This window comes from Vombatus ursinus, unplaced genomic scaffold, assembly GCF_900497805.2.
Source record: "Vombatus ursinus unplaced genomic scaffold, bare-nosed wombat genome assembly UNPS02014773.1, whole genome shotgun sequence".
NCBI lineage: Eukaryota > Metazoa > Chordata > Mammalia > Diprotodontia > Vombatidae > Vombatus > Vombatus ursinus.
Genome location: NW_020954551.1, coordinates 36,415,974 through 36,443,121, shown reverse-complemented (window position 1 = coordinate 36,443,121; position 27,148 = coordinate 36,415,974). Strand labels below are relative to the sequence as shown.

At 41.1% G+C, this 27,148-nt stretch overlaps 1 protein-coding gene across 1 annotated transcript in view; it reads right to left on the bottom strand.

Moving 5' to 3' along the window:
* SYN2 (synapsin II) overlaps positions 1 to 27,148 on the bottom strand; it is a 247,025-nt gene that overhangs the window by 82,585 nt on the left and 137,292 nt on the right. The window contains exons 2-3 of the mRNA XM_027863956.1: positions 5,541 to 5,598; positions 3,745 to 3,836 (exon numbers count right to left, since the gene is read on the bottom strand). Coding sequence (XP_027719757.1) covers positions 3,745 to 3,836; positions 5,541 to 5,598 — 150 coding nt within the window. The remainder of the gene's footprint in view (positions 1 to 3,744; positions 3,837 to 5,540; positions 5,599 to 27,148) is intronic.

Genomic DNA, 27,148 nt, shown 5'->3' with positions numbered 1-27,148 from the left:
ATCAACCTATTTGCTTCCCAACATGCACCCTCTCCTCCACCTAGGCTGGTCTTTCCTCCACAAACCTTCCTTACCTGGTTAAGTTTTTGCTCAGGGCATTTCTCCTGGTCTTCACACCAACCTGAACTGCATTCCCTCTCTGCCTATCCCAATTTGCATTTCTGCTCTTCAAGGCCCAACTCAGCTCCTACCATTCCATTCCAATCAACTCAACAGACATTTATTAAATGCCTATGTGCCAGGCATTATGCTTGGTACAAAGATGAAAACCAAAGAATCTCTGCACTCAGTGAATTTTTATTCTATTAGAGGGTAACATATGTATGTATGTATGCATACATAAAATATATGTACATATATACATACACACATACACACACATATAATATATATGTATCCTTATAAGTAAATACAAAGTTCCAAAGAGAAGGCATGGGTCAACCACGAAATGCAACTTGGTAGGTGGCCCAATGGATAGAACATAGGATTTGTATATCCGTGAGACCTGAGTTCAAATACCATCTCAGATAATTACTAGCTGTGAGATCCTGGGAAAGTTTCTTAATCTTTCTCTGCCTCAGTTTCCCCATCTGCAAAATGGGAATGGCAACAGCATTTATCCCCGAGGGTTGTTGTGAGAATAAACTGAGATACCATTTGTAAAGTACCTTGCAAACCTTAAAACACATAAATTCTAGCTATTGTTGTTGTTATTGTTAAAATGGAAATTGCTAGGGACACAATAGTAAGGAATAACAGGATGGGAGGAGTATGGAACAGTTATTGAATGTAGCAAGAATACTAGATAATAAGTCTCAAGAAGAGAGTGTCTGGAAATAGAGCCTTTGTGTTTAGGTAAATCCTGAGTTGTAGGAGTCTGGGGAAAAGTGGATTATAGAGTAAGACATGGGTAGGTGTGTCCAGCCTAAGCAACTGGACAAAAAAGATGTACAACCTTGGTGTCGGGTCCTCTCATGAATTCGATCAGGATTTGGGGAGCTGTATAAAGAACCTTTGTAAATTCTCCATCTCTCTAAGGCAGAGTTCTGAGGCCCCAGGGGTATGTCCCCATAAAGAAAAAGTGTTCAAGGAGAAGCCAGTAGAGCCATATCTTGGGTGTGAATATGCTCATGGTGAATGATACATGGGACTATCTCTCTCCTGCTTTTGGACACAATACTTCTATTAATATTGTCTAAACTTTCAACACCCTTTTTGGTGGCCACATGACACTGTAAATTTATGTCTGAGCTTGAGGTCCACTAAAAATAGCAGGTCTTTTTCACATGAAAACTATCTAGCTATTTCTCATCTGTCCTATACCTATATGGCTGATTTTTGAAACCCAGGTGTAGGACTTTACAATCATCACTATTAAATTTCAGTTTGTTAGATTTGGCTCACCAGTTCTAGCTGGCAAGAGTTCTTTTTGACTCCCAAGAGTTCAAAGTGTTATCTATCCTTCCTGGTCTTGTCATCTGAAAATCTGATAAGCATATCATCTATGCTTTCATCCGAGCCATCAATGAAAATGTGGAAAGGCACAAGCCAAAGACAGATCCCTGGGGCCCTTCTATTGCACTTACTGGCACAGTTTTTAATCAGCTACTGTCTGGTAATTATCATAAAGTATCTTTGCACATATGTTGTTGTTCAGTCACTTTTTCAGTTGTGGCCACCTCTTTGTGACCCACTTTGGGGTTTTCTTGGCAGAGATACTGGAATGGTTTTGCCATTTCCTTCTCCAGCTCATTTTATAGATGAGGAAACTGAGGCAAACAGGGTGAAGTGACTTGCCCAGGGTCACACAGCTAGGAAGTGTCTGAGGCCAGATTTGAACTCAGGAAAAGGAGTCTTCCTGACTCCAGGTCAGGTGCTCTGTCTACTGAACCACCTAACTGTTTACCCAACTAGATTTTAAGCTTTCTAAAGGCAGGAGCTATGTTTTAGCTATACTTCTTTTTATCCTCCTTAGAGCTTAGCAGAAAGCTAGGCCCAGCCCAATAAATACTTCCTGATTGATTTTTTTTTTCCCTCTAAATGACTGACTTCATGGGAAGCCGCTTCCCTTCTCTTTCCTTGTCTTTCTACCTCACTAGTGATAGAGCTCTCCTGAAGGCCATAAAACCTCCAAATTATTCTCAAGGCAGAGACCTAGGGTTGAGGACTTCTTCCTTTCCGAACCAGGCTCACTCCCTCAATATTCTGTTCCCCTCACCTTGATCTAGGAGCCCATGGCATTCCTGAATGTACTTAGGTAAGCTCTCATGAGAATACATACATACCTACATGTTTATAGGTCCTGTTCTAAGTATTCTTGGTCATTTTTGGTGCATTCATGCATGTGTGTGTGTGTGTGTGTGTGTGTGTGTGTCTGTGTGTGTGTGTCTGTGTCTGTGTGTGTGCATTATCAAACCCCTCAGAATGGGAATTTCCCAAGAGTAAGTACAGCAATTCTCACATTATCTGGGAGCTTTCCTGGTATCAGGAGTATGTCTCCCATCTAACTCAGGACTCCCTAAGAGCAAGGATGGTACTAACCTGGGACCATAACCTTTCCTATTAGACCAGGAGCTCTCTGGGAATGTCTCTTTTTATAAAATGTAAGCACTTCAAGGACAGGGACTTTTTTGCCTTTGTATCCCCAGTACCTATCAGAATGCCTAGGTGCTTAATAAACATTTGTAGATTTCAATATCCAATAAACTCCAGTGGCTCCCTATTACCATGAGGATCAAACATAAATCATCTGTTTGACCTTTAAAGCCCTTCCTGACTTGGTCCCTTCCTGCTTTTCAGTCTTGTTACAACCTACTGCTTCCCCTCCATGTTCTCTGCAGTCCAGTGACGCCTCCTTTCTGTTTCTCGTATAAAACGCTGAATCTCCCCACTCTTTGGCTTTTCACTGGCCACCCCTCAAGCCTGGAAAGTGCTCCCTCCTTCTTTCCACCTCCTGCCTTCCCTGACTTCCTTGAAGTCTCAGCTGAAGTTCCACCTTCTCCAAGCAGCCTCTTCCAGGCCTCCTCAATCTCAGTGCCTTCCCTCTGGGACCACCCCAATTTCCCCTGTATAGAACTCCTCTCCGTGTAGTTGTTTGCATGTTGTCTCACCATCAGACTGTGAGCCTCTTGAGGGCAGGGACTGCTTTTTGTTCTTCTTAGTGTTGCCTGAGCTTAGCCTAGTAGGCACTTAATAAATGCTGGTTGGCTGACTCACTGATTGATTGATTTTGAGAGGCTGGGGGCTTCTAGGCAGATCCTATGATCCTACCTCTCCCATCAGACTGAGGACTCTCACCTTTCTTTGTATCTCAGTGTTTAGCACAATGCCTGGCACGTCGTCAGCCCAGAATAAATACCTATTGACTAATTCTCTAAGGATAAAGACTTTGCCCCATCATTCTGGAATATCCACAAAGGTGACCATACCTTTCCCATTAAACAACGATCCCTCTGAAAATGGGAATAGTCTCTTTTCTATGTATATGGGAGCGTCTAGAGGGCAGATTCGATGATTTCCTCTCTCCCATAGCACCTAACAATAAGGATGGTGTCTTCTTCTCCCTCTATATCCTTTGCCAGCACCTAGCACGGAAAGCTCTACATATAATCAAGAGTACTGCCCAACTCACGCTCCTAGGGCCTCTGAGGTCAGTGAGAAATCTGTCCTCTGATACATCAGACACAGGCCAGGATGAGAGTACTCAGAGTCAGAATTATCTTTGGCCTTGAGACAGACACTCACCTGACAACCTTAGTGCCATTTCGGAAGACCTGCATATCCACAGCATAGGTTCCATCAGCGTGGGCCACCAGGTTGAGCTCTGAAAATTCTGCCTGCAAAAACAAGAGAGGGGAGTGAGACCACAGTCCTGTCCAAGACAAACTCCCAGTGGGAGCCCTACTATACCATGATATATATCATATATTATACTATATCACATATCATATGATATATATATGTCATACTATACTATTATATATATGTATAATAACCCTACTATTACAATGTGTCACTCAGTAACACAAGAATGAAGCAAACAGGGAGAGTTGGATCAAATGTCCCCCAAAGTCCCTCCATGGGGAAACTAACAGGTTTTTTGAATGTTTTATGTTCATAGGCTCCTGTGAGTATTTTGTGCCTTGTGCATTTCTCACAGTTGTTGAAATAAAAGCTATCCCATTTCCAATATTCACAGTAAGTATCTATGCTGGCATATAGACCCAGTTACCTCCATTGGGAGAAACAGACACAAGCCATTACTGAACTTTATTTTAGAAATTTCCCAAGAGTAAAATCTGGGGTGTGTGCCTGAGTCAGAAGGAAAGAATAAGTCCCTTGGGTTCACTTCCTAATAATGGACTAAGTCTGTGTGAGACCAGAGATGGTAAGGGGCCCTAGGCCACAGATGACAATAAAAATTTAATGCACCTTTTAAGATGCCAAATTCATCCTGGTTGTCTTTTTTGTTATATCATGAAGCATGGAGAACCAAAAGGAAAAAAAACAATCTCTTCCCCTGCTCCCAGCCCCCAAAATGCCCTTGAACTTGCCCCCAAGGAAATGAGTCCTATTTCTAGAGCATTTTCTTTACAATAAACTCATGGGACAAGTAAAGCATGTATTATTTTCCCCCCTCTCCCATTTTACAGATGAAGAAATTGAGATTTGGAGAGGTAAAATTATTCTCCTGGGCTCACACAGCTAATAAGTATTGGAATCAGGTTTTAAACTCAGATCGTCCTACCCCAAATCCAAAGGACATCCTTCCTCTATGCCATGTTGCCTCTCACTCTGCCCTTACTGCCAGTTGTTCCTCTTACTGTGGTGCCACCAGCGTTATCAATGGCGGTGGTAGTAAACTTGTAGGGAATCTCTTAATTAACTACATGAATGGAAACCATAGCCTTTAGAACCACACGACCACAGCTCAGTCACTATGGCAGTGTATATACAGAAATAAACAGCCTCACATGCTAGATTTGCAAACCCCAAACTTGGAAGGGAGGGCTGACATCCCATGAATGAGTTCTAGTATGCCTGAGGCTTCTCCTGGGCAGGTGGCAGGAGAGTATCTGAGACGCCAGCACCCTAGCCCCTTTAGGCCAGCCCCAGAAAAACTAGACACTGAGAGGGACTCCTCTGAGTGAGGGACTCCTCTGAGTGAGGGGCTCCACTGAGGCTGGTGGAGTCAGTGTCTATTAGCAAAGCTTTCAAGTGAATGAATAAATAAGCCATAATGAAAGGGAGAGTGGACCTGGTCCCGGGAGGGCACCCTCTTCACCACCTTGGTGGATCTGATGGCTTGTATGTCCCTACATTCACTTCTATGTCAGTGCCAAAAGGTTGAGACTCCAGGAAGGAACAGAGATAATACAGCCCCAACTAAGATTATCAAAATAGTACATGCGCACACACACACACACACACACACACACACACACCCCCTATAACATGACCCATCAAGAAGAAACATTTGCTTCTGGGACAAAACCCTGGCCAGTTGGCAACCCTACCCCAACCAGATCTGGCTTAGTTACCTGTTCCACTTTGACGTCGTAATCTCCACAGACCTTTTTGCCCCGAAAACACTTGGCCCTGCGAAAAGAAAAGACAAAAACAAAACTGAATGAGTTTGTAGCCAGAGCTCAAACGAGTTCAATAGCTTGTTACCCCAGGAAATGGTGGGGCAAAGCAGCAAACACACAAGACAGGGAGTTGGGGGACTTGGGTCCCACTTTTCACTCGATCACTAATTTGCTGTGTGATCTTGGGCAGACCACCCCATGGGACTTATGTTTCTTCATCCGCAAAATGATAACAATGTATTTGTTCAGTCAGTCCTGTGGAGTATGGGCTCAAATCTGTGATATAATAACAAGTCTTCAGTGTTTCCTTAAAGTTGGCAAAGTACTTTCCTCATAACTACCTAGTTAGCCCCATTTTATGGATAAGGAAGCTAAGATTTAGAGTGGGTTGAGTGACTTGTCCAAGGTCATACAGCTAATAAATATCAAAGGTGGGATGAAGACCAACATTCTATCCACAACACTCATGACAACTCTAGATAAACACAAGATCTTTTTAAATAGTAAAGGGCCACACATATGTAAGTTATTATTATTATTACTTACAATCATAATACACGAAAAGCCTGGATTAAATGATCCCCAAGTCCCCTACCAGTGCTAAGATTGTATGATTTGATGAAACAAATTCAGGTCATGGGAAGATGGACACAATGATGTACTGCTGGAGTAGTTGTGAATTGTTAACTTGCAAAAATGCCCCCGAAAGTCACCAAGCCATGGATACCCTTTGACTCATTGTACTATTGGCCATACATCCCACAAAAAGATGAAAGAGAGAGAGAAAGGAGTTACATGTACAAAAAACATGGTGACACTTTATGTTGTAGCAAGGAACTAGAACAAAGTGGCTGCCCATCCATTGGTGAATGGCTGAATAAGTTATGTCTTATGAATGTGATCGAATATTACTGCACCACAAAAAGGGGATGAAAGGGACAGAATCAGAGAACATTGGGAAAGCTTTTATGAACTGTTGCAGAGTGGTGGGCAGAACCAGGAGAACCACCTATATAATGACTGCACTATGAAAGACAACCACTTAGTGGTTGGTTGGTTGGTTGGTTTTTATAATCAAGCAAAACAAATTCTTACACCGGCCACGTCTGTAAAGTACGTCTCGATCTGTACTCTGAGTCTATTATCACTTTGTGAGGAGGCAGATATGTTTCATCATAGGTCATCTAGAATCATGATGGCCATTGACTTGTTTGTCTTTACAATGTTATTTTTATTATATAAATTGTTCTCCCGGTTCTGCTCACTTAACTTTGCATCAATTCACATAAGTCTCTAAACTAATTCCAGATATGTGTTAAGCGAGACTGGAACCCAAACTAAAGTTTACCATCGTATTAAAGAGAGGGGGATTAAAATCTCATTTTGTAAACAATTATAATCTCCCTTCTGTAAAGGGCAAAACATTTTCAAGGGATTTAGAGGCCGACTTCCATGGGAAATTTGAATTGCAAATTACTTTTAATCTATTCCTTAAAAGAGGACCCCCCTGGGTTAACACTTTGTTAGGATGGTGAGATCTTCGAGTTGGAAGGGACCTTAAAGTTAATTTAGTCCTACTACATCATTTTGCAGAGGAGTAAACTGAAGGCCTAGAACTAGGATCTGATGACTTGCCCAGGATCACAGATGTCAAGGAATAGCAAGGAAGAATTTCAACCCAGGTCTCATCTGAACTATTCTACATACTTGAAAGGGACAGACCAGAATTCCTCTAACAATATTCCTTAAAAGAGATTTTTTAAAAAGGTGGTTTTAGACTTGCCTGGATAAAGGAAGTGCAGACTATATATCTGGTCTTTTCTAGGCAGGCTGAATAACAGCATCAAGAAAGGTAAGTTTCTTTGCAATTTCTACAAGAGTCCACACAGCAGCCTTGTACAGCAAAAAATGGAACCAGACATGGAGTCAGAAAACTGAAGACAGCTGTCTGAGCAATCATTTCAAGTTACAAAGAGGCAAACTGAGGCTTGAAGTCAGGAAGAATTCCTGAACAATTACCACTGACTCAAAATGGAATGTGTTGCCTGCAGAGACCATAGGCTCCCCATCGCTAAAGGAATTCACATAAAGCCTCTGGAACTATGTGTTACCATGTCGGTAAGCAAAGCAGGGGATTTTAACTCTTTCTGTGTCATGGGTCCCTAGGTAGCCTGTTAAAACCTAGGAACTTCTCAAAATCATGTGGGCTTTTTAAAAAATCATAATAGAAGGAAATGCTACATTACAGTTAGAGAGTAATGAAAATATTTTTTCCCTATTCAAGCTCACAGACCCCCTGAAATCTAAGCACAGACCCTTTGGGTTAAGCACATCTCATGTAGAAGGTTTTCTTGGGAATAGACTGGACTAGGTGACCAATGAAGTTTCTTCTGCCTTTGGGATCCTGAGATTCATTGTCTGGGGTTCAAGTCCGGACTATTTGTTAGACCTTGGACAAAGCGCACAACTCACCTGAGATGCCTCATTTTCTTGTTCTTTGTAGAGATCAAAGAAAGCCATGCATAGAACATGCTTCATAACCACAAAGGGTTATATAAATGGCAGATGTCATTCTTATTCATGGAAGGGGGGGGCATCCTTGACGTAGTTTCTAATTCCAGTTACTTTTTCATTTAGATTCTTCCCAGGAGGAATATAAAATCGGCTCTAATAGCAAACATCAAAGAGACCTTGGCCTATGTTGTTTGCAGACACTCAGGGCCCCAGACTCCTCTCACCTAGGCATCCTTCCCTGGGCCTCTCTGTTCACTGAGCAACCAGAACCTCCCATACCTGAAACCACAGAGTGATTTATTAAGCTTCCCACTTCCTCATCCCCATGTCTAGGCTACTTCTAAGTCCTCTTCTACCTTCATAATCATGGTGGAGAGTATACTAGACTTGGAGTCTAGGAAGACCTGAGCTGAATCTTATCTCTTAACACTTACTGTCTGGATGACTATAGGCAAGTCTCAATCTCTCTGAGGCTCAGTTTCCTCAGTTGTAAAATGGAAGTAATAATATTATAACTACATCATGGGGCTCAGATGAGTTAATACATATAAAGTGCTTTATAACCAACAAAATGCTCTACAAACACAAGTTATTATTATCATTATTATTATGATATCCTTTCTTCTGCCATCAGACCCTGTATTGTCACAACTTCCTACCCAGTCTTCCTGTCTTCAGGCTCTCCCTGGCTCCAACCACTTCTGTGCGCCCCTGCCAGAACCGTCTTCCTAAAACAGTCTTTTTTGGCATGTCACTTGCCTGCTCAAAAACTTCTGTGGGCTATGGGACAAAATCCAAATTCCCTAGCCAGGCATTCATAGCCTTCCACAAACTAGTCCCAATCTATACTTCCACACTTATCTCTCATTCCTCCCACACACAATCAGCTACAAGCTTCTTAGACTCCTCAGTGTCCTCTGAAAACGTCACACTCATTCCCACCTCCATGACTTTGCTCATGCTACATACCTTGGGCTGCCTTCCCACCATCCCTAACCCCCTCCACCCCAAACTGTCCAGATCCTACCCAGCCCGAGACCAACATCCTTTGGGTATAGATGTGGTTGGATCATTCTTCAGTGTATTCAGAGGCTTACAGAATCTCAGAGCTGGAAGGGACCTTGGTGGCCATCTAGCCCAACTATACCCCAAAGAAATCCCCTTGACAACATGTCTGATAAGTCAGGGGCTCCCTGTTGCGCATTGAGTAAAGTTCAAACTTCTTTGGCATTCAAAGCCTTTGACTTTCTGACACCAGCCTATCTTTAGAATCTTGGCACTGTCCTGAGCCCATTCCACATGATTGCCAACCTGAACAACTTTCTTTTTCCTCAAGATTCCTTATGCTTTCCTCCTTCTATAGTCTTGATCAGCGTCTTTCCTCCACTTGGAATACCCTCTCTCCCATTACTCCCTCGCTGAAGCCCTACCTCTCCTTTAAAGTCTATCTCCAATGTCACCCTCTCCAGGAAGCCTTCCACGATCCTCTCTGTCAGCATCATCCTCCCCACACAGTACTTTCTTTTGCATCTCTTTAATGCACTTACCACATAATAGCCAGCAGTAGTATTCTCTGTGTCCCCTTCTGTTCCCCTCTTCCCCTAGACTGTAAAAGTTCCATGAGAACTGTGACCGTGTAGTGTGGCATGAGAAATGAGTAAATAAGTATTTATTAAGCTGTTAGTTTGATCAAAACACTAAAGATTCAAATACAAAAGCAAAGACAGTTCCTGCTTTCAGAGTTCACATTCTAATGGAAAAGACAACACAGATAGAAGATGGAAAGATTTGGATTTGGAGTCCAAAGACCTAAGTTCAAATCCCAATTCTGCCTCTTACTAGCAGTATTACCTCAAGTAAGGCACTTAATCTCTTCAGGACTCAGTTTCTTCATCTGTAAAATGAGGGGTTTGGACTAGATCAGAGTTCTTTAACTGAGGTTCATCAACCTCCAAAGGGGTCCATGGATAGAATTCAAAGGGTCATCGGAGTTCAATGGGAAAAAGTCTTTATTTTCATTAACCTCTAACTGAAATTTAACATTTCTATTATGATTTTAAAACATTATTCTGAGAGGAGTCTTCTGACTCTCAAAAGGGCCCAAGACAAAAAAGGCTAAGATCCTTTATAATTTGGTCTTTATAATTTGATCTCAAAGCCTTCCAGCTATAAATCTGTGATTTAAACTTTTTCTCCTATAGCATATAGCATAGTGCTCTGCATACTACAGATGCTAGATTTATTGGATGAATGAATAGATAGATGGATGGACGGATAGATAGTTGAATGAATAAATGAAAATAAGTTCTTCTTTCACAAAGCTCTCTCTGAACCTCAACTTATTGGAGTCCTACCCCTTCTAAACTTTCAAAACATTAACTATAAACTCTATTGATATTTATCAGATACCATCTTGGTAATATCTTTAATGTGAGTTCATGAGGAAAAGGCCTAAGAAGTGTTCTGCCTGCCATTCCCCCAAAGGCTCCCCATAAAACAGATTGGAAAGGATTTGTGTAGCTTTCCATGGAAATGTTTAGTTTAATTACATAAATGCTAAGTCACTGAATCACTGGAAATGTAATGAAAATGGTTACACCTCCAGCATGTCATTTCCCAATCTAGTTTGGTAAAGTTACAGCTCTCCCTGATCCCTGGCCAGGAAAGGGAGTGCAGCTAAGATCCCGATGCAAAGGAACTTCTGGGTCATCAAGACTTAGGAGGATGAAGTTGAGATTACTCAAGCACTTCGCGGAATCAGAGGATTCAGAGCTGAAGAGATGTTAGTGAACAACTCGGCCGTTTTATTCCTTTTATAAAAAAGGAAACCGAAGTCCAGATATGTGTAGCAAAGGTAGAATTAGGAATGTCTATACTTTGAGAGAGTCCCTGGAGACTATGATGCTGTGAAGTCTCTATGATGGTGATAATAGGATCATAGAACATAGAGCCAGAGGGGACCTTTGAGGCCATCTGGTCCAATTCTCTCATTTTGTGAATGAGGAAATGGAAGCCCAGAAGGTTAAGTGGCTGCCCAAGGTCAAACGGCTACCAAGTAGCTGAAGTGAGATGCTCATTTCCCTGGCTCCAGAGCCTGCACAATTTGCCTCAGCTGCCATGGTTCTTCTTACTTTCATGGAGGACTTTATACAAGGCAAAGCAATTTCAGCTCCATCAGAGGGAGATGGATTTAGAGCTGGGGAGATCTTAGAAGTCACTTAACCCAATCTCCTCGTTTTATAGATGAGGAACTTGATGCCCAGAAAGATAAAGTGATTTGTACAAGGTAATGGAGGTAAGAAAGGAGCAGCACCGAGATTTGAATCCACATACTGACTATAAATCCACCATTATTTCTACAACACCTCCATGCCTCTTCTAGAGTTCCCCAGTACTCTGTTAGCATGTGCCCAAGAGCATGCATGCATGTATATGCATGCACAGACATACACAGTCTTTCTGTTGCTCTCTCTCTCACACATACTCAGTCTCTTCGTCTCTGTCTCTCTGTTTCTCTGTGTCTCTGTCTTTTTTCTTAAGGTATTGGCCATTGGTGTAGAAACATTTGCTCCATTGATACCCCTTCTGATGTGTGTTATTGGACCACAAAGTCTGAAGGGTCAAACTAGGCAAGGGAATCTTTGAGCAAGTACGAGACCCGGCAATGAACAATATAGTTGTTGTCTAAGTTATCAGTCAAGTTAAATTGGGAGTGGTTAGGGTGGGGAGGGGTCAGGACTCAGAAAGCTGTCTACTAAAATGTACATGTATGAGGAAATAGAGTGGGTCATAACATGTGCTTATGGTGGGAGCAACACCATAATGACAAAAATCATAGGTCATCTGTATTTTGCATTATATATACATGTGTATATAGAGCACAAATGTGCATATATTGATACACACATACATATGTATACACACATGTATATGTATGTAATATACACACACATATGTTTATATGTATTTTGTGTGTGTGTGTGTGTGTGTGTGTGTCCCTAATATCCCCTGAACTCCAGTCCCCTATCACCAATTACCTATTGGATATTTCCCACTGGATGTCTCATAAGCATCTCGAACTCAACATGTCCAAAACAGAGCCCGTTACCTTTCTCTTCAAACTTTCTTCTCTTCTAAATTTCCCTGCTACTATGTCAGGTACCAGAATCCTTCCAGGTTCCCAGGTTTGCAACCTTGGGGTTATCCTGGCCTCTTCACTCTCTCTTACCCCATATATCCATTCAGCTGCCAGATCTTTCTATTTCTACCTCCACAACAGCTCCGGCAAATTTTTCCTCCTCTCTACTCATATGGCTACCACCATAATTCATGTCCTCATCAATTCTTAATTGTACAGTCACCTCCTGTTTGGTGCCCTTTTTTCTAAGACTCTCTCTACTTCAGTCCATCCTCCACTCAGCTGCCAGTGATTTTCCTAAAGCACAGGTCTCTCCCCTCAATAAATTTCAGTGGTCCCCTGCTGCCTCTAGGATCAAATATAAAGTTCTGTTTGACATTTGAATTTCTTCACAACCTCATCCCATCCTGCCTTTCCCTTCTTATTGCTCATTATATTACTCTCCTCACATTCTGTGACTCAGACATACTGATCTACTGATATCCTGCAAACACAACCTTCTATCCCTGCTCTTCTTGCCTTTGCACTGGCTGTCCCCCATGCCTGGAACACATTTTTTTTCTTATCTCTGCTTCTCAGGATCCTTCAAGACTCAGTCAAGCATCACTTTCAACTTGAAGTCTTTGCTGATTTTCCCTCTGTCCTCAAACTGCCTTGTGTTCATTTTTTGATATATTCCATATCTATTTGTGCATACCTGTGGTAGAGTTTGCCAAGCTTGTAGTGGTCTGATCAGTACCAATAGGATACACTGTACCTTGACTCCAGCATAGTGATGGCATTTTGGTGCTCTTCGAGAACAAAGGACAACAACCAACCAATATGTGTATATGTCTCCCCCATTAGGATGTAAGCTCCTGGAGGGCAGGGATTATTTCGGTTTTGTCTTCCTATCCTCAATGCTTATTACAGTGGCTGGCACATACTGAGTACTTAATAAACACTTGTTGGTTGGTTGCTAGAAATGTTTCCAAGTCAAGAGATCTGGAGAAAGGCCACTAGCATGTTGGTTGGGTCTCCTCTGTGAAATATTTTCAAAAGGACATTGACGGAAGTCATGCAGGTTGAACAGGCATGAATGGGCTACAGATTACCCATGATGATGACCTCATGAAAACAATGAAATAGTGAAGAAGGATACACACATGTTCTAGTTGGGTTTCTCTGCCATCTTGATATTCCCTGTCCATGGTCTGATTTGATGCATGTCAACCTTTTCCCTACCCTCAAGTGTCTTATCCTGATGGTTTTTCTTAAGAAATTCACGTAAAGGGGCAGTTAGGTGGTGCAGTGGATAGAGCACCAGCTCTGGAGTCAGAAGGATCTGAGTTCAAATCCAACCTCAGACATTTGACAAGTGTCACACTAGCTGTGTGACTCTGGGCAAGTCACTTAACCTCAATTGCCTTATCAAAAAGCAAAAAAAAAAGAAATGTATGTAAAAAATTATAAAGTCATAAAGTTCTGATGTTCTGGTGTACCTCTGTTACTAATTTGCAAGCTAAACTCAATCCTATTCAGGAGAGATGACTGTATATAGGAAAAGGTAGAACCATAAAGGCTTAAATGGTCTCCCTGAAAGTTGCTGTATTTGATATAAATTGTCATTGACATTACTGTATTAGCAGTGTGTTTAAATAGAGCACATTTTTCCATTTAGGTCTCAGATGCTCTTGTCTCCTCATTATAGTTAGGGCTATTTGACGAACTTGCAGTACATGAATAAGTCATGAGTGGGAAACCAAGTTGAGAATTTTACAATCCTCAATAAAGATAAGAGAAATGTTATAACCTTTTCGAGTAGCTTGCTCCATTATTACCAAGTCAATAATGAATTTTTCTTCATACCCATGGGACTTTCTGATGCACCCTTTTGGTTCCTCAGCCAGTATATTGTGTGTTGGAAATGATTATAAACACTGGGGGGAGGGGGAGTGATTCATGATGTGAATGCTCTGTACATTTTTTTAAAATCTCATTTTCATCTGTTTTGATGAGGTTCAGACAGAAATAGTCCTAGGACAAATTGTTGTCCTCTGACTATTCTTTTATATTTATGTTCTGTAGACTGTTGTGCAGATCGATGAATGACCTTTTTTGTTGTTGTTGTTATTGAATTAGTATAATGATGTAAGTTCATCTTCCCTAGATTCACTGAAAGTATCTTCAGAACAACTCCAGGAGCATAAAAGACATAGGAGATGATACATAGCTTGTCCTGTTTCCATATAGTTTTGATTTGTTCTGCTACATCAGTCTATTTTGTAAACTTTTCATTCAATGATGTTTGGAGATTATTAATATTTGATATGGTGACATCTATTTAAAACAGTATTTTTAATTTTTTTCAATGCTATGTCCAGACAGTTGAGAGCAACAAATTTGTCTATAATTACGCTCTGGTTTTAGCACAACTTATTTGCTAAGTTCTTAAGGACATTTTGTCAGTCAATCAAGAAGTATTTACCAAGCACCTATTATGTGCCAAACACTGTACAAAGTGCCGGGAATACAAAGAGAGGTAAAAGACAGTTCCTGCCCTCAAGGAGCTGACAGTCTAACGGGGAAGACAATATGAAAACAACTACGTAGAAACAAGATATATACGTGATAAATTGGAGAAAATTTCAGAAGGAGGCATAAAGAGAGATTAACAAAGGATTTGTATTTATAAAATATGGACTTATCATCTGTTAGTTCATGAAAGAGAGAGAACTTCTGAAGAAGAATCCTGGCCACCTGATCATATCTTTCTAAGCACTGAGGAGATGCTAATTTTTTTTTTCAGCCTGCATTGATATATTACACAATTTCCACCATCTCCTTGCATAATCTGCATTGACTAAAAAGAAATTCAACCTTCTTAAGGATAACTTTCCTGTGGTTTCTGGCGGCAATGACCATGTCCAGACTCATCGTCATATCCTCCCTTCATTTCTGTAAACAAATCTGCACAACTTAGCCATTTTGTTGACAATGATTCTGTGTCAACATATTATTGGTTGAGTTCGGGTGGTTGTCACCCCAGAGGACTTTTTGATCCCATTCTTGGCTCTTACCCATTTCATAAACTCTGTTTGCAGACAAACCACTTTTACTTATATTTGACAGATTCTGAGGAGCATGCCTGTTGTCCACTGTTATTATCATTACTGTTGCTATTTTTGTTATAGCCCCCACGGTACCTTGAATGGCACTGGGCCTGTAGTTGGCCCTCATAGGTTCACAGGATGACAGATTGGTATTTTAGTCCTTGAATACTAAACTTATCAAAACAGACCTTATACTTTAAGAAGTTTTCATTTAACAGTAGCAAATAAAGTTTAGCTCATGGATTCTTAGTGGCATGGCTTTGTAAGCCATTTCTTCCACCTCTGAGTAATGAAGCATTCTTGTTCAAGTATGGATTGGACTAGTTGACCTCGGGGGGGGGGGGAACAGTTAGGTGGCACAGTGGATAAATTGTCAGCTCTGGAGTCAGGAGGACCTGAATTTAAATCTGGCCTTAGACACTTACTAGCTGTGTGACCCTGGGCTGGTCACTTAACCTTATTTGCCTCAGTTTCCTCAGTTGTAAAGTGAACTGGAGAAGGGAATGGCAAACCATTGCAGCATCTTTGCCAATAAAACCCCAAATGGAGTCACGAAGAGTTGGATACAACTAATTGACAAAACGACAACAAGCAGATGGTCTCTGAGGTGCCTCTCAACTCTGAGATTTTGTGATTTAGAATTGGAGATAAATTCTGTGACTTAAATTGGGAAGGAGCAGTGGAGATTATTCAGTACAATGCTTTCATTTTATAGAAGAGAAAACCAAGAGCTAGAAAAACCAAATTGTTTCTTCAATGTTGAGAAGGAAAGAGGGAGGAAGGGAAGAAAAAAGAGGAGAGAAGAAAAAAGGAGGGAAGGAAGGAGGAAAAGAGGGAAGGACAAAGGAAGGAAAGAAGAAAGGAAGGAAGGAAACATTTATTAAGTGCCTACTACATGCCAAACACTGAGCTAAGCATTTTACAGATGTTATATCTTGCTACACAGGTAGCAAGTGACAGGGTCAGGATTTGAACCCAGCTCCTCTGACTCCCAAACCGGAATCTTTATCCTCACAATAACTCTTGGGTTGTCATGAGAACAAGCTATTTCTGGCAATAGGCCACTTAATAAATAAATGAATGTATCTGCCATTGGATCCAATGAAAGGAGTGTAGTATTAAAAGAAAACCAAACCAGAAACAAAAAGTAAGCCTGTAACTTGAATGAGGATTTCCAAATCTGCCTACACAGATTACTAACTCTGTGACCCTAGGTGGGTAACTTAACCTCTGTCAGTCTCAGCTTCTTCATCTCAAAGTGAAATTTAAGCAATCTCAACCTCAGAGGAAATTTTGTAAATTTATTCAATAAATCCTTATTGACTGCGATGATTGACTGACTTGTTGATGATACACCTGTCAGAGAAGATAGGACCACAAAATCATAATGATCATAGGACTGAGAGCTGGAAGAGACCTTAGAAATCAGCTAGCCTAACCCTTTCATTTTATACTTCAAAACTAGACCCCTTATATGGTCACAATCCTGAGCAAAATCCCAGACACAGCCTGTGTATTTGCTGCCCAGACTATAAATATCTATGGTGTCTGTGTCATCAATTTCCCTTGATTGTAACATTCTCTTAACAAACCTAACAGCTGAGGGAGGGCCAGTGTGCTCCTAATGGCTTTCAGCTTCCTGGAGAGGACAGGTAATGAGCCTCCTCCCCTCGATTGCTGCAACAACCAAGGGCTTCTGGATTTAACATTTCCTGTCCCAGGCAAAAAACTCCATCAAGAGCTGCAGATCTGCCAAGTAGGACGTGTGATGCTGGTGATTCAGATTTCAGTGGCATCTCAGGCCTCAAAGGCTAGAAAAGCCCTCTCCTCCCAGTCTCCCACTCCTGATCCAGATTTTACTCAGTATTTAAGCCCCAGTTCGAGTCTGACTCTCCCTCATACTTGGGGAAGGGGTGAAAGAACTTTTAGACAATTTTTAAAAAATCATTAATAAGAGGAATCTTTTCTTTAGTTGCTCTAAAAAGAAGGCAGCACAGTTCTCTCTGTATTATTATCCTCTCTTCTGTGATGCCATTCTCTCCTGTTTCCTCTCCCACTTCACTGGCTACTCAATTCTTTTCACAATGACCCTCCCTCTCCTGCTTCTTAAGTGCGGCTGTACTTAAGCTCTACCTGGACCCTTCTCTCCTCTCTCTAAACCAGGGGATCTTACTTTTGCGTGCATTATGGACCCTTTGGGCAGTCTGGTAGAGCCTAGGTACCCCTTCTCAGAATAATGGTTTTAAATGCATTAAATCAAATACATAGGATAATGAAACCAATTATATTAAAATATAGTTATCAAAATATTTCACTGAAGAAATGTTCACAGACAGCTCCCATATCATCTCTACTTTGATAACTCACATACATACATATATACATTAGACATATAATATATAGACATAGATAGTGTACATATTTAGATAGATAAATAGAATACACATTAGGCTATTTGTCGTTCAGTCGTTTCAGTTGTATCCAACTCTTCATGAACCCATTTGGGGTTTTTGTGGCAAAGATACTGGAGCAGTTTGCCATTACCTTCTCCGCTCATTTTACAAATGAGGAAACCAAGGGAAACGGGGTTAAGTTAGGTGTCCAGGGTCATGCAGCTAATAAGTGTCTGAGGCCAGATTTGAACTCATGAAGATGAGCCTTCCTGACTCCAGGAGTAGCATTCTATCCATTGTACCACCTAGCAGCCCTTATATATACTATACTATAGTGTACACACTATAGTACACACATACACACACACACACTATAGTACACACACATATACTATACTATAGTATATACACTACAGTACACACATACACAGTATATTGTCTATATATACTATACATACTATAAACAACATATGTGTGTGTGTGTGTATACACACATACAAATATATAACGTTTACATGTATCTCTAATCTCTCTCCTGAACTCCACTTACACTGTCAATCTACCTGCTGGATATTACCTTCTGTATATCCCATAAGCATCTCCAACTCAATAAATCCAAAACTAAATATACCCCACCCCAACCTCCCTATTTCTGCAGAGGGCACCACCACCTTCCCATCAATGAACAACCTTGTACTTGTCCTCACTCTTCCTTTTCCCTAGGTGCCCACCGTCTCTCAGGTGCCAAGTCCTGCCAATACTTTTTCTACAGTGTATCGTATGCCCTCATTCTTATCTCCTCCATCACAAGCTACCACCCTAGTTCAGGCCCTCTTCACACAGTTCAGGCATACAGAACACAAATGTCTGTTGAATTAAAAACTCTAGCCCATGACCTCTCAATACACTGGGACTTCAGATATGGCAAATACCAATGATTTGATCCTGAGGGAAGAGGAGCTGGTAGTATGTTGGAAAGAGAAAAAATGTGAAACCTTAAGACCTGAATTTGAATTGCTACCAAGATTGTATGGCCTTCTCACTTGAACCTTCTGGTTCGCAGTTTTCTCATCTATAAAATAAAAGGACTGGATTATGTGCTATCTAAGGTCCCTTCCATCTCTAAAGTTCTATGAGTCCTAGGATTCTATGCTCATCTCCATTGCTGTCAGAATACCTGATCTATCAGCTTATCTCACCAAGTTTTCAGTGTCTTAGTGAGTCATTTATGGACTCGTGAGATGCAGCCTGTAAAAGGGCAGATCTATCTGTTGCTTTGTCATTGTGTAGTACCAGACAACCATTTGTCATTTACTAAGCTCCTTAAGAACTGATACTATCTCACCTTTGTCTTCTATCCACAGTGCCTAGCATGCTTAATAGGTGCTTAATAAATGCTTGCAGTTTGCCTGATTCATCTTTCAGGAGAAGGTCTCTTCTCTCACCAATCTGCCTTCAGGACATTTGTTGTCCTTGATTGCACACAGAATTTTTAATTTGTCATGTGTTCATACAGCAGGAGTCTAAGCATGGTTCTTGCCCTAGGAGCTTGATGACCTGATGAAAGTGCTTTTCATTAGGGCTCAGCAGTATGGGATACAGAGCTACACCTGGGTAAGCTTCATGGATGCTCTCAATTCAACTTTTGAGGATAAAATCGGGAGAGTGAGAGAGTCACAAACCCCAGGACACCGCTGCTTAAAGAACTCACCAAGGCTAGAGCAACTGACAGGCTCAGTGGAAGAAAACACTGGACTCTCATAGCTTCCTACTGAATTTTACTAATTAATTAATTAACATGTATGAATTTTTTTATTAGGAATAAATTTGTGTTGATATCTTCAGTTACATCATTTAATGCATTTCTCTGCTGTCTCCCTTCTCAGAGGGTGATTTCTTATAAAAGAACAAATGTGTGGGAGGGAGAAAAAATCAGTTCAGCAAAACTAATCAATATAATGAAAAAGTCTGACAATGTATACAGCAATGCACACCCATAGTCCCATACCCCCCAAAGAAGTAGGCAGAGACAACTTTCCATGCCTCTTCTTTGTGCCCAAGCTGGGTCATTATAATTTTACAGCATTTACTTTGCATTGCTTTATTATTGTTCTTTTCATTTCCATTGTGTATGCTGTTTTCCTGATTCTGCTTACTTCGCTTTGCATCAGATCACATCAGTCTTCCCACACTTCTTTGTATTCGTTCTATTATTGTTTCTTACAGCACAGTCATATTCCACTACATTAAATGTATCACAACTTGTTTAGCCATCCCCCAGCAGACAGCCATCTACATTGTTTCCATTCTTCAGTACTACAAAAAAAAAAGTTGGTAGTTTCCTGTGCTAACTAATTCTTCTTGTTAACCAGGTGCTAAGCCGAGCTCTGTTTATGTTGCCGATGAATAGTAGGAGTCATTAGCTGCACCCTCTAAATTTTAGAGGCTAGTCTGGAGAGTCAAACATTTTTGCCCTGATCGATAAAACTGTCTCCCACAAAGTGTGAAAAGGCACAAAGTAAAAGCCTCCCCATATTTGTCAGCCTTTCTTGCCTTAAACCCTTCTATGGTTTCATAGGTTTAGAGCTAGAAAGGGAGGCCAGAGAAACTGTAACTTGCCTAAAGTCACACAAGTAGTAAGGGACAGGTTGTCAGGGACTTGATTGAGGTTCTCTGATGTCAAACTTAGTATGCCTTTCCACTGCACTATGTCCCTATACACTTATCACCCCCCCCCCCAAAAATCTGCTCTCAGACACTTCAGATACAGCGAAATGCAAACTCCTTAAACGTAGGTATGGTTTTCTTTTGGGGGTACCTATATCCTCAGCCAAGCCCACAGGAGATACTTAATTGGTGAATTTCAATGCACTCACATGGATATACTGGTGACTAATTTTTACCTAAAGTATTACTTTTCCTTAGGACGACTGTCATTTTAATCAGGATGGCAAGCCCAAGCTACCAGATTGCATGGTGGAATTTCAGCATGGCCTGAGAAGGACTTGCCTTTTACTCCAGCAAGCAAGGCAGGGTTCCTACCTCCATCCACCCCACCAACATAGAAGGCCTTCTCAATACTCGTAAACTAATCAGTCGACTGAGGGTCAGTACGGTATAGTTAGGAGAAGTTCACCCCAGGAGTGAATAGTAGACCTGCAAATCATTTGACATTCCTAGGCCCCTAGTTTCATTATCTGCGGAATGAGTGCCTGGCATATAGTAGGTGCTTAATAAATGTCTATTGATTGAGCATATTGATTTTCATTAGAAGTTCTTAACCTAGAGTTCACAAAGATTTCCAAGGGGCTATGAATTTTTAAAATATTCTGATAACTATTTTTTTATATAAATAGCTTCCTTTGCAGTTCTCTGTATTTTATTTTATGCATATAAAAACATGATTCTGAGAAGGGGTCCCTATGTAGGCTTCTGACAAAAGGGTCTATCGACGCAAAAAAAGGTTGAGAATCCCTGGTTTAGATGATTTCTGGCAACCCTTCCAGCTATAAATGTATGGTCTTCCAACTTCCTCTGTACCCAGCACTCCCGTGGGTATGAGAAGGTGGTCACCTAATTCACCTACAGTTAAGGCTAGCTGTCTTATGTGCTACATGAGGCATTTAAGTACCATGTTCCTCAGTCAAAAGGCCAGTTCATGCTATGGGCATGTCTTGTGGTCTCCTGCTGCCACCCACTGGCCAGATTTGCTTCCTCCATTGAACCTGCATGCTATCTATGTATGATGGCCTGAGAAGGACTTGCCTTTTACTCCTGCAGAGAAGGCATGGCAGGTGTAGGCCGCAACATGTAACAATTAAGAAACGTCAAAGATGCCATCATGGAAACCTATGCTCAAAAAACGAGGATGGGCTGATCAGGTGAGGTATCCTCAGAATGTCAAATGAGAAAGACCCCTGGCACACTGAGTGGTCCTCACTGTGACAAATTTGTGGGAGACCATAAAGACAAGAGTCACTTAGGATGGGCAGGTAAGGATGGATCTCAATCTGCACCACAGGAGGGACTATCCACCCCAGTAAGATCTCAGATCCATTCAAGTATTTGGAAGCAAAGATCCCCATTATCTGTGCTTTCTCCTCACACCTCATGAAATGACTGTGCATTCAAGGCTCCAACATACTCTGGGTCCAACCTACCTTTCCAGCCTCATTTCAAGGTATTACCTTTCACCCACTCCACTCTGACCCCTACCCTGCTCCTCCCATAATGCATTTGCCTCCATCTCCATCCTTTCCTCTCCAAGTTAGGAACACACTCCTTCCATGTCTCTACATGTAACAGGCCATTAGCTATGAAAGCCCCCTGATGAATTTTTCAGTCCACAGTAATGGTATTAATTCATATTTCTGTAGCAGCCCAAGATTTATCAAGTGATTTCTCCACAACAAATGATACATATAGTAGCATTAGTATTTTGGGAAATCAAGGCTTTTACGTAGCTAGTATCTGATGCAGGATGTATTACCGGATCTCCCAGTCCAATATTCTGTCCAGGACACCATACTGTGTCCCATGTTCAAATCCATTCTATCTCATATCATGCAGTCTTTCCAACCAAGCCCAGTACTGTAGGCAGGACAACCTTCTGCCTACCTAACCTTCTGCCAGCCAGAGGCTTATTTTCTACCTAAGGAAATTGCAGGGAGATCACAGGCAAACTCAGATAGGTTTGGAGAAAACCATGGGGCAGACATTGCCTAAACATCTCACCATTCAAAAAAGAAAACTGCTAAGTGTACAAGACACCCCCCCCCACCCAGAAGGCCAGAAAGAGACCTTCAGCTCCATCCATTTCCTTCAGCCATGGAGCTAAGGATGATGTGTACAAAGACAGAAAACTTTCTAAATAGCTGTGTTCGTGGCTCTCACCAGTCAGAATGACAGGGAATGTACCTGGAGAAACTTGTCTAAAGTCTTTCAAGATGCTTCATTGTAATTCTAGCAGGAAAATATATTCTCTGTTCCCCCTACTTCACCTCTCACCCATGTACCCTGGTATATTTCATATGCATGTATGTGTATATTCACTTATACATTTATATTCCTATATGCATATATGTATGTAAAAGTATGAATATGTATTTGAACACATATATTGAGAATAACACATATATGTTCAAACTTATATGTGTTCAAACTTTTAAAGTATATATACTTATGTTTACATATGTTTAAACTTAGGTAATTGTGGTTAAGTGACTTGCCCAGGGTCACACAGCTAGTAAGTGTCAAGTGTTTGGTCTGAGGTCAGATCTGAACTCAGGTCCTCCTGACTTCAGGGCTGGTGCCCTATCCACTGTACCACCTAGCTGCCCCTTGTTCAAATATTTTTTTAAAAATCCCTTTGAAACATGGTGGGGGAAAAAAAAACCAAACCTCTCAATTCTGAGTCAAAAGATCTGGGTTTGAATCCCAGCTCTGCCATTTACTCATGACCTTGGGCAAGTTACTTTTCTTCCTTAAGTTTTAGTTTCCTCATCTGGGAAATGGTACTAATGACACCCGTACTGCCTGTCTCCCAGGGTTGTTGTGAGGGTCAGGTGAACTCATGTACATAGATCATTTTATAAATTGTAAAGTGCTATGATGGGCCACTGGTGGCATAGTGGATAGAGCATGAGTCAGGGAGACAAATCTTCCTGAGTTCAAATTTGGCTTCAGCCAACCATCAAAGATGAGGGATTTTCCTCACCAGGCATTCCATATTCTAATTCATTCCATAAATATTTATTGAAAGCCTCCTAGACATACAGTATTGTGCTGGGTATTAGGGAACCACGACAAAAATTAAATTATTGCCTTCAAGGACTTTATCTTCTATAAGGAGAAACAACATGTATATGTCCATACAAAATAAATATGAAGTAAATATAAAATACACAAACTAATTTGGAAGTGGGGAACACTTTGAACTGGAATGTGCATCAAGAAAGGCTTCATGTAGGCATGGACACTTGAGATGAACATCAACGGAAACTAGGAATTCTAAGACAGGGTAAGGAGGAACACTTTTCAGTTATATTAGATAGCCTATACAAAGGTTTGGAGGTGGGAGATGCAATGTTTGTTTATTGATGAAATCAAAAGTTCATATTCTCTCCAAAGTAATAACAATATCATAATAACTAGTATTTACATAGTGCTTCCCAAACATTATCTCATTTGATCCTCACAACCACCTTGTAAGGGTGGCACTATTCTTTTTCCCATTTTACAGATGAGGAAGCTGAAGCTGAGAGGTTAAGTGACTTACCCAGGGTCACACAGCTGGTAAATGTCTGAGGCAGAATTCCTAGACTCCAGGTCCAGTACTCTATCCACTATGCCACCTAACCAGCGAAAGTACTATTATTATTATTATTAAGCATTTATCTTTAGCAAATATATTTATTTAGCATCAATAATGATTATTATTTGGCATTTATATAGAGTTTGTCAAACTCTTTGCATGATCTATCTCATCTGAACCTCAAAATACCCTGTGCCATGGGTACTATTATTATCTCATTTTTACAGATGAGGAAACTGAGGCTGGGAAGTTAAGTTACTTACTCAGGATGACACACAGAGAAGTAATTGTCTGAGGCAAAATTCGAACTAAAGTCTTCCTAGACTCCATGTCCAACATTCTATCCGCTGTACCACCTACCTAGCAAAAGCTTGCTATGATTATGATTATTATTAGCTAACAATTGTATAGTACTAGAATTTATCAAGCTCCTTATATACTTATCTTATTTGATCCTCATAACAACTCTGTATAGTAGGTAGGGTGCTATTGTTATCTCCATTTTATAGATGAGGAAACTGAGGCTAGAAAATGTTGAGTGACTTGCCCACATAGGTGTAATGGATGAGCTGGGATTCAAATCCAAGTAATCTGATTCCAAACCTATTTCTCTTTCCTCTCTTCCGCCTTCCTGGCTTGTAGCTTTAAAAGTCCACTGAGAAGCCTAAGATCGATCATCCCTGCGCTGACCCATACCAAGACGCTTCATGCTGTGTTTGCAAAGACTCTGCAGACACAGCAGCCTAGAAAAAGTTCTCGACTGGAAATCAGGAGACTTGGGCTCTGGGATCAGGTCTGTTAGGACCCTGTGACTTTGGGCAAGTAACTTCCTCATCCTGGGCTTCAGTTCCTTGTTGCACAATGGGGGGGAGGGGCAGCATATTTAGGGATCTCTGTGGTCCCTTGTAGCTCTTATATGCCAGGGCTCGATGACAGACAAACCTGCCTTGCCCATGTAGAAGGCGCTGTGTCCTCTGTCATCCTTCTAAGAAGCATGTTTCCCTTGAAGCGTCCCTTTCAGCTGACAGAGCTCTATAAGACCCTCACTGAGGCTGACTTTCAGGATTGCTCCACCCCACCTCCCAACTGCCTGAAGCAGGGAGCTGGGTGCTTTCCTAATCAGGAACAGAGTGTCAGAAAAATTAATCAATGGATATTTATATGTGCCAGGCATTATGACAGATGCTGGGGATAGAAAGATAAAGCAAGACAAAAAAACAGAAACAAAAAACACCTCTTGCCCTCAAGAAGCTTACATTCTTTTCTTTTAAAAAATGCATTCTGGGGGTAGCTAGGTGGTGCAGGGGATAGAGTACTGGCTCTGGAGTCAGGAGGACCTGAGTTCAAATCCGATCTCAGACCAGACACTTGACATGTGACCCTGGGCAAGTCACTTAACCCCAATTGCTTTGCCAAAAATAAATAAATGAATTAAATAAACATTTTAAAAAATATATTCTGAATTTAAGAAACATTAACTAAAACAGGCATTTCAATATACACAGTAGAACAGAATAAGAGGATTGTACATGAAACTATAGGTCTCTATTATGCACAGCCTCCTTAATAATACCAGCCTTTGGCTTTCAGATCTGTCCTGCTTATCTATGTTTCTTTCTGGTCTTCTCCTTCTTTTGTTTTCTGCATTAAAAAACAAAAGATTTCTCAAAAACCCTCCTTTTTTTCTTCTTCTTTTCCCTCTTTTCCCTCTGACCTCCACTCTCAATGGAAAAGAAAAGTAAAAAAGCCAAGCCTTTGTAACAAATATGCACAGACAAGCAAAACGCATTTTCACATTGTTTGTATCTGAAAACGTATGTCTTATTCTGCTTCTTAAATCCCCCCTTTCTGTCAGGAGGTTACAGTCTAATCTCTAATGGGAGGGAGAACATGTTCCTAAGTAGCATAGATGGCTACCTTGTAAGGTGTGTGAGAAGATTAGAAAGTGAGGGAGGGCCCAGGTTGGGAAGGGAGGTGATCCTCAAACTTTTTTGCTCACAGAATAGTTAGTATCACTTACTACAAGGCATCATCTGGGAGATGTCAAGTGTGAATTCTATAAGATTCATCACACGTCTTTCCCTGATTTCTAGTACATTACGTGGTATACCACAGCATATCCTTTGAAAACTACTAGTATAATGAATGAGAAGACTCAGGAGATATTGGTTGGAATTCTATCTCTTGACGTTGATCAGCTCCATGACTCTGCTCTGAGCCTCAGTTTCCTCTGTAATAAGGGAACAATGATACTGGTACTATTGTTGGGGGTGGGGGGAATGGTGGATAAACCTGAAGGAGCTATATAAGGGAGAGTTACTAAGGCTTTACCCTGAGGTAAACTCTGGTTTGAGGTTGAACTTCTGAGAGTGTTGACAAAACTAGAATTCCTTCCACAGCCAGAGAAACAATCAAGTTTAACATCTAGTTGGCAAGAATGGTTAAAATAAGAAGGCACCAGATGGCCTCTTCTTACTCTTGTTATCCCTGCTCCCTAACTTCTCCCTGTCTTAAGGTGTCTGCCTAGAGGGACATTGTTCCTCCACCAAGGTCCATTCCACACACACATCTCAACTGAATCTGTCTTTAAAAGTCACCGTGAGAGATTATTTGTCCTAGGGGCATTTTGTACCCTTTGTCCCAATGGCCAAAATTGCTACTTATGGCTTGTGGTTTTTTTTGCCAAAATATGGCCCATTTTGGGGATTAGACCTGATTTCATTGGTGTGGGGAATTCCCATTGAAACAACTTCCTGTCTCAATGCAGATTGGCACATTCTCTGCAATTAACAATCTTGCCAAGCCCAGGCCTCCATGCTCCTTCCCAGCTATCTCCTCACCACAGCTCCTTCTCTCCACTCATCACCCTCTTCTACCTCCTACAGGAAGCTTGGACTCTGACCCTGGAAGGAATCATCTAGCATCTAGTCTGAACAGCTCATTCTATAGGAAAGCAAACCAAGACCCAATTCAACTCAAGTATTTTCCATCCACCTACTTTACTTGAAGCAGCGTGCTGGCCATAGAAGAGCTACATAGATAAGAAGCTCCTTTTTTCATTGCTGTTCAGTCATCTAGTCATCTCTGAGTCTTTTTGACTCTGTGGACCA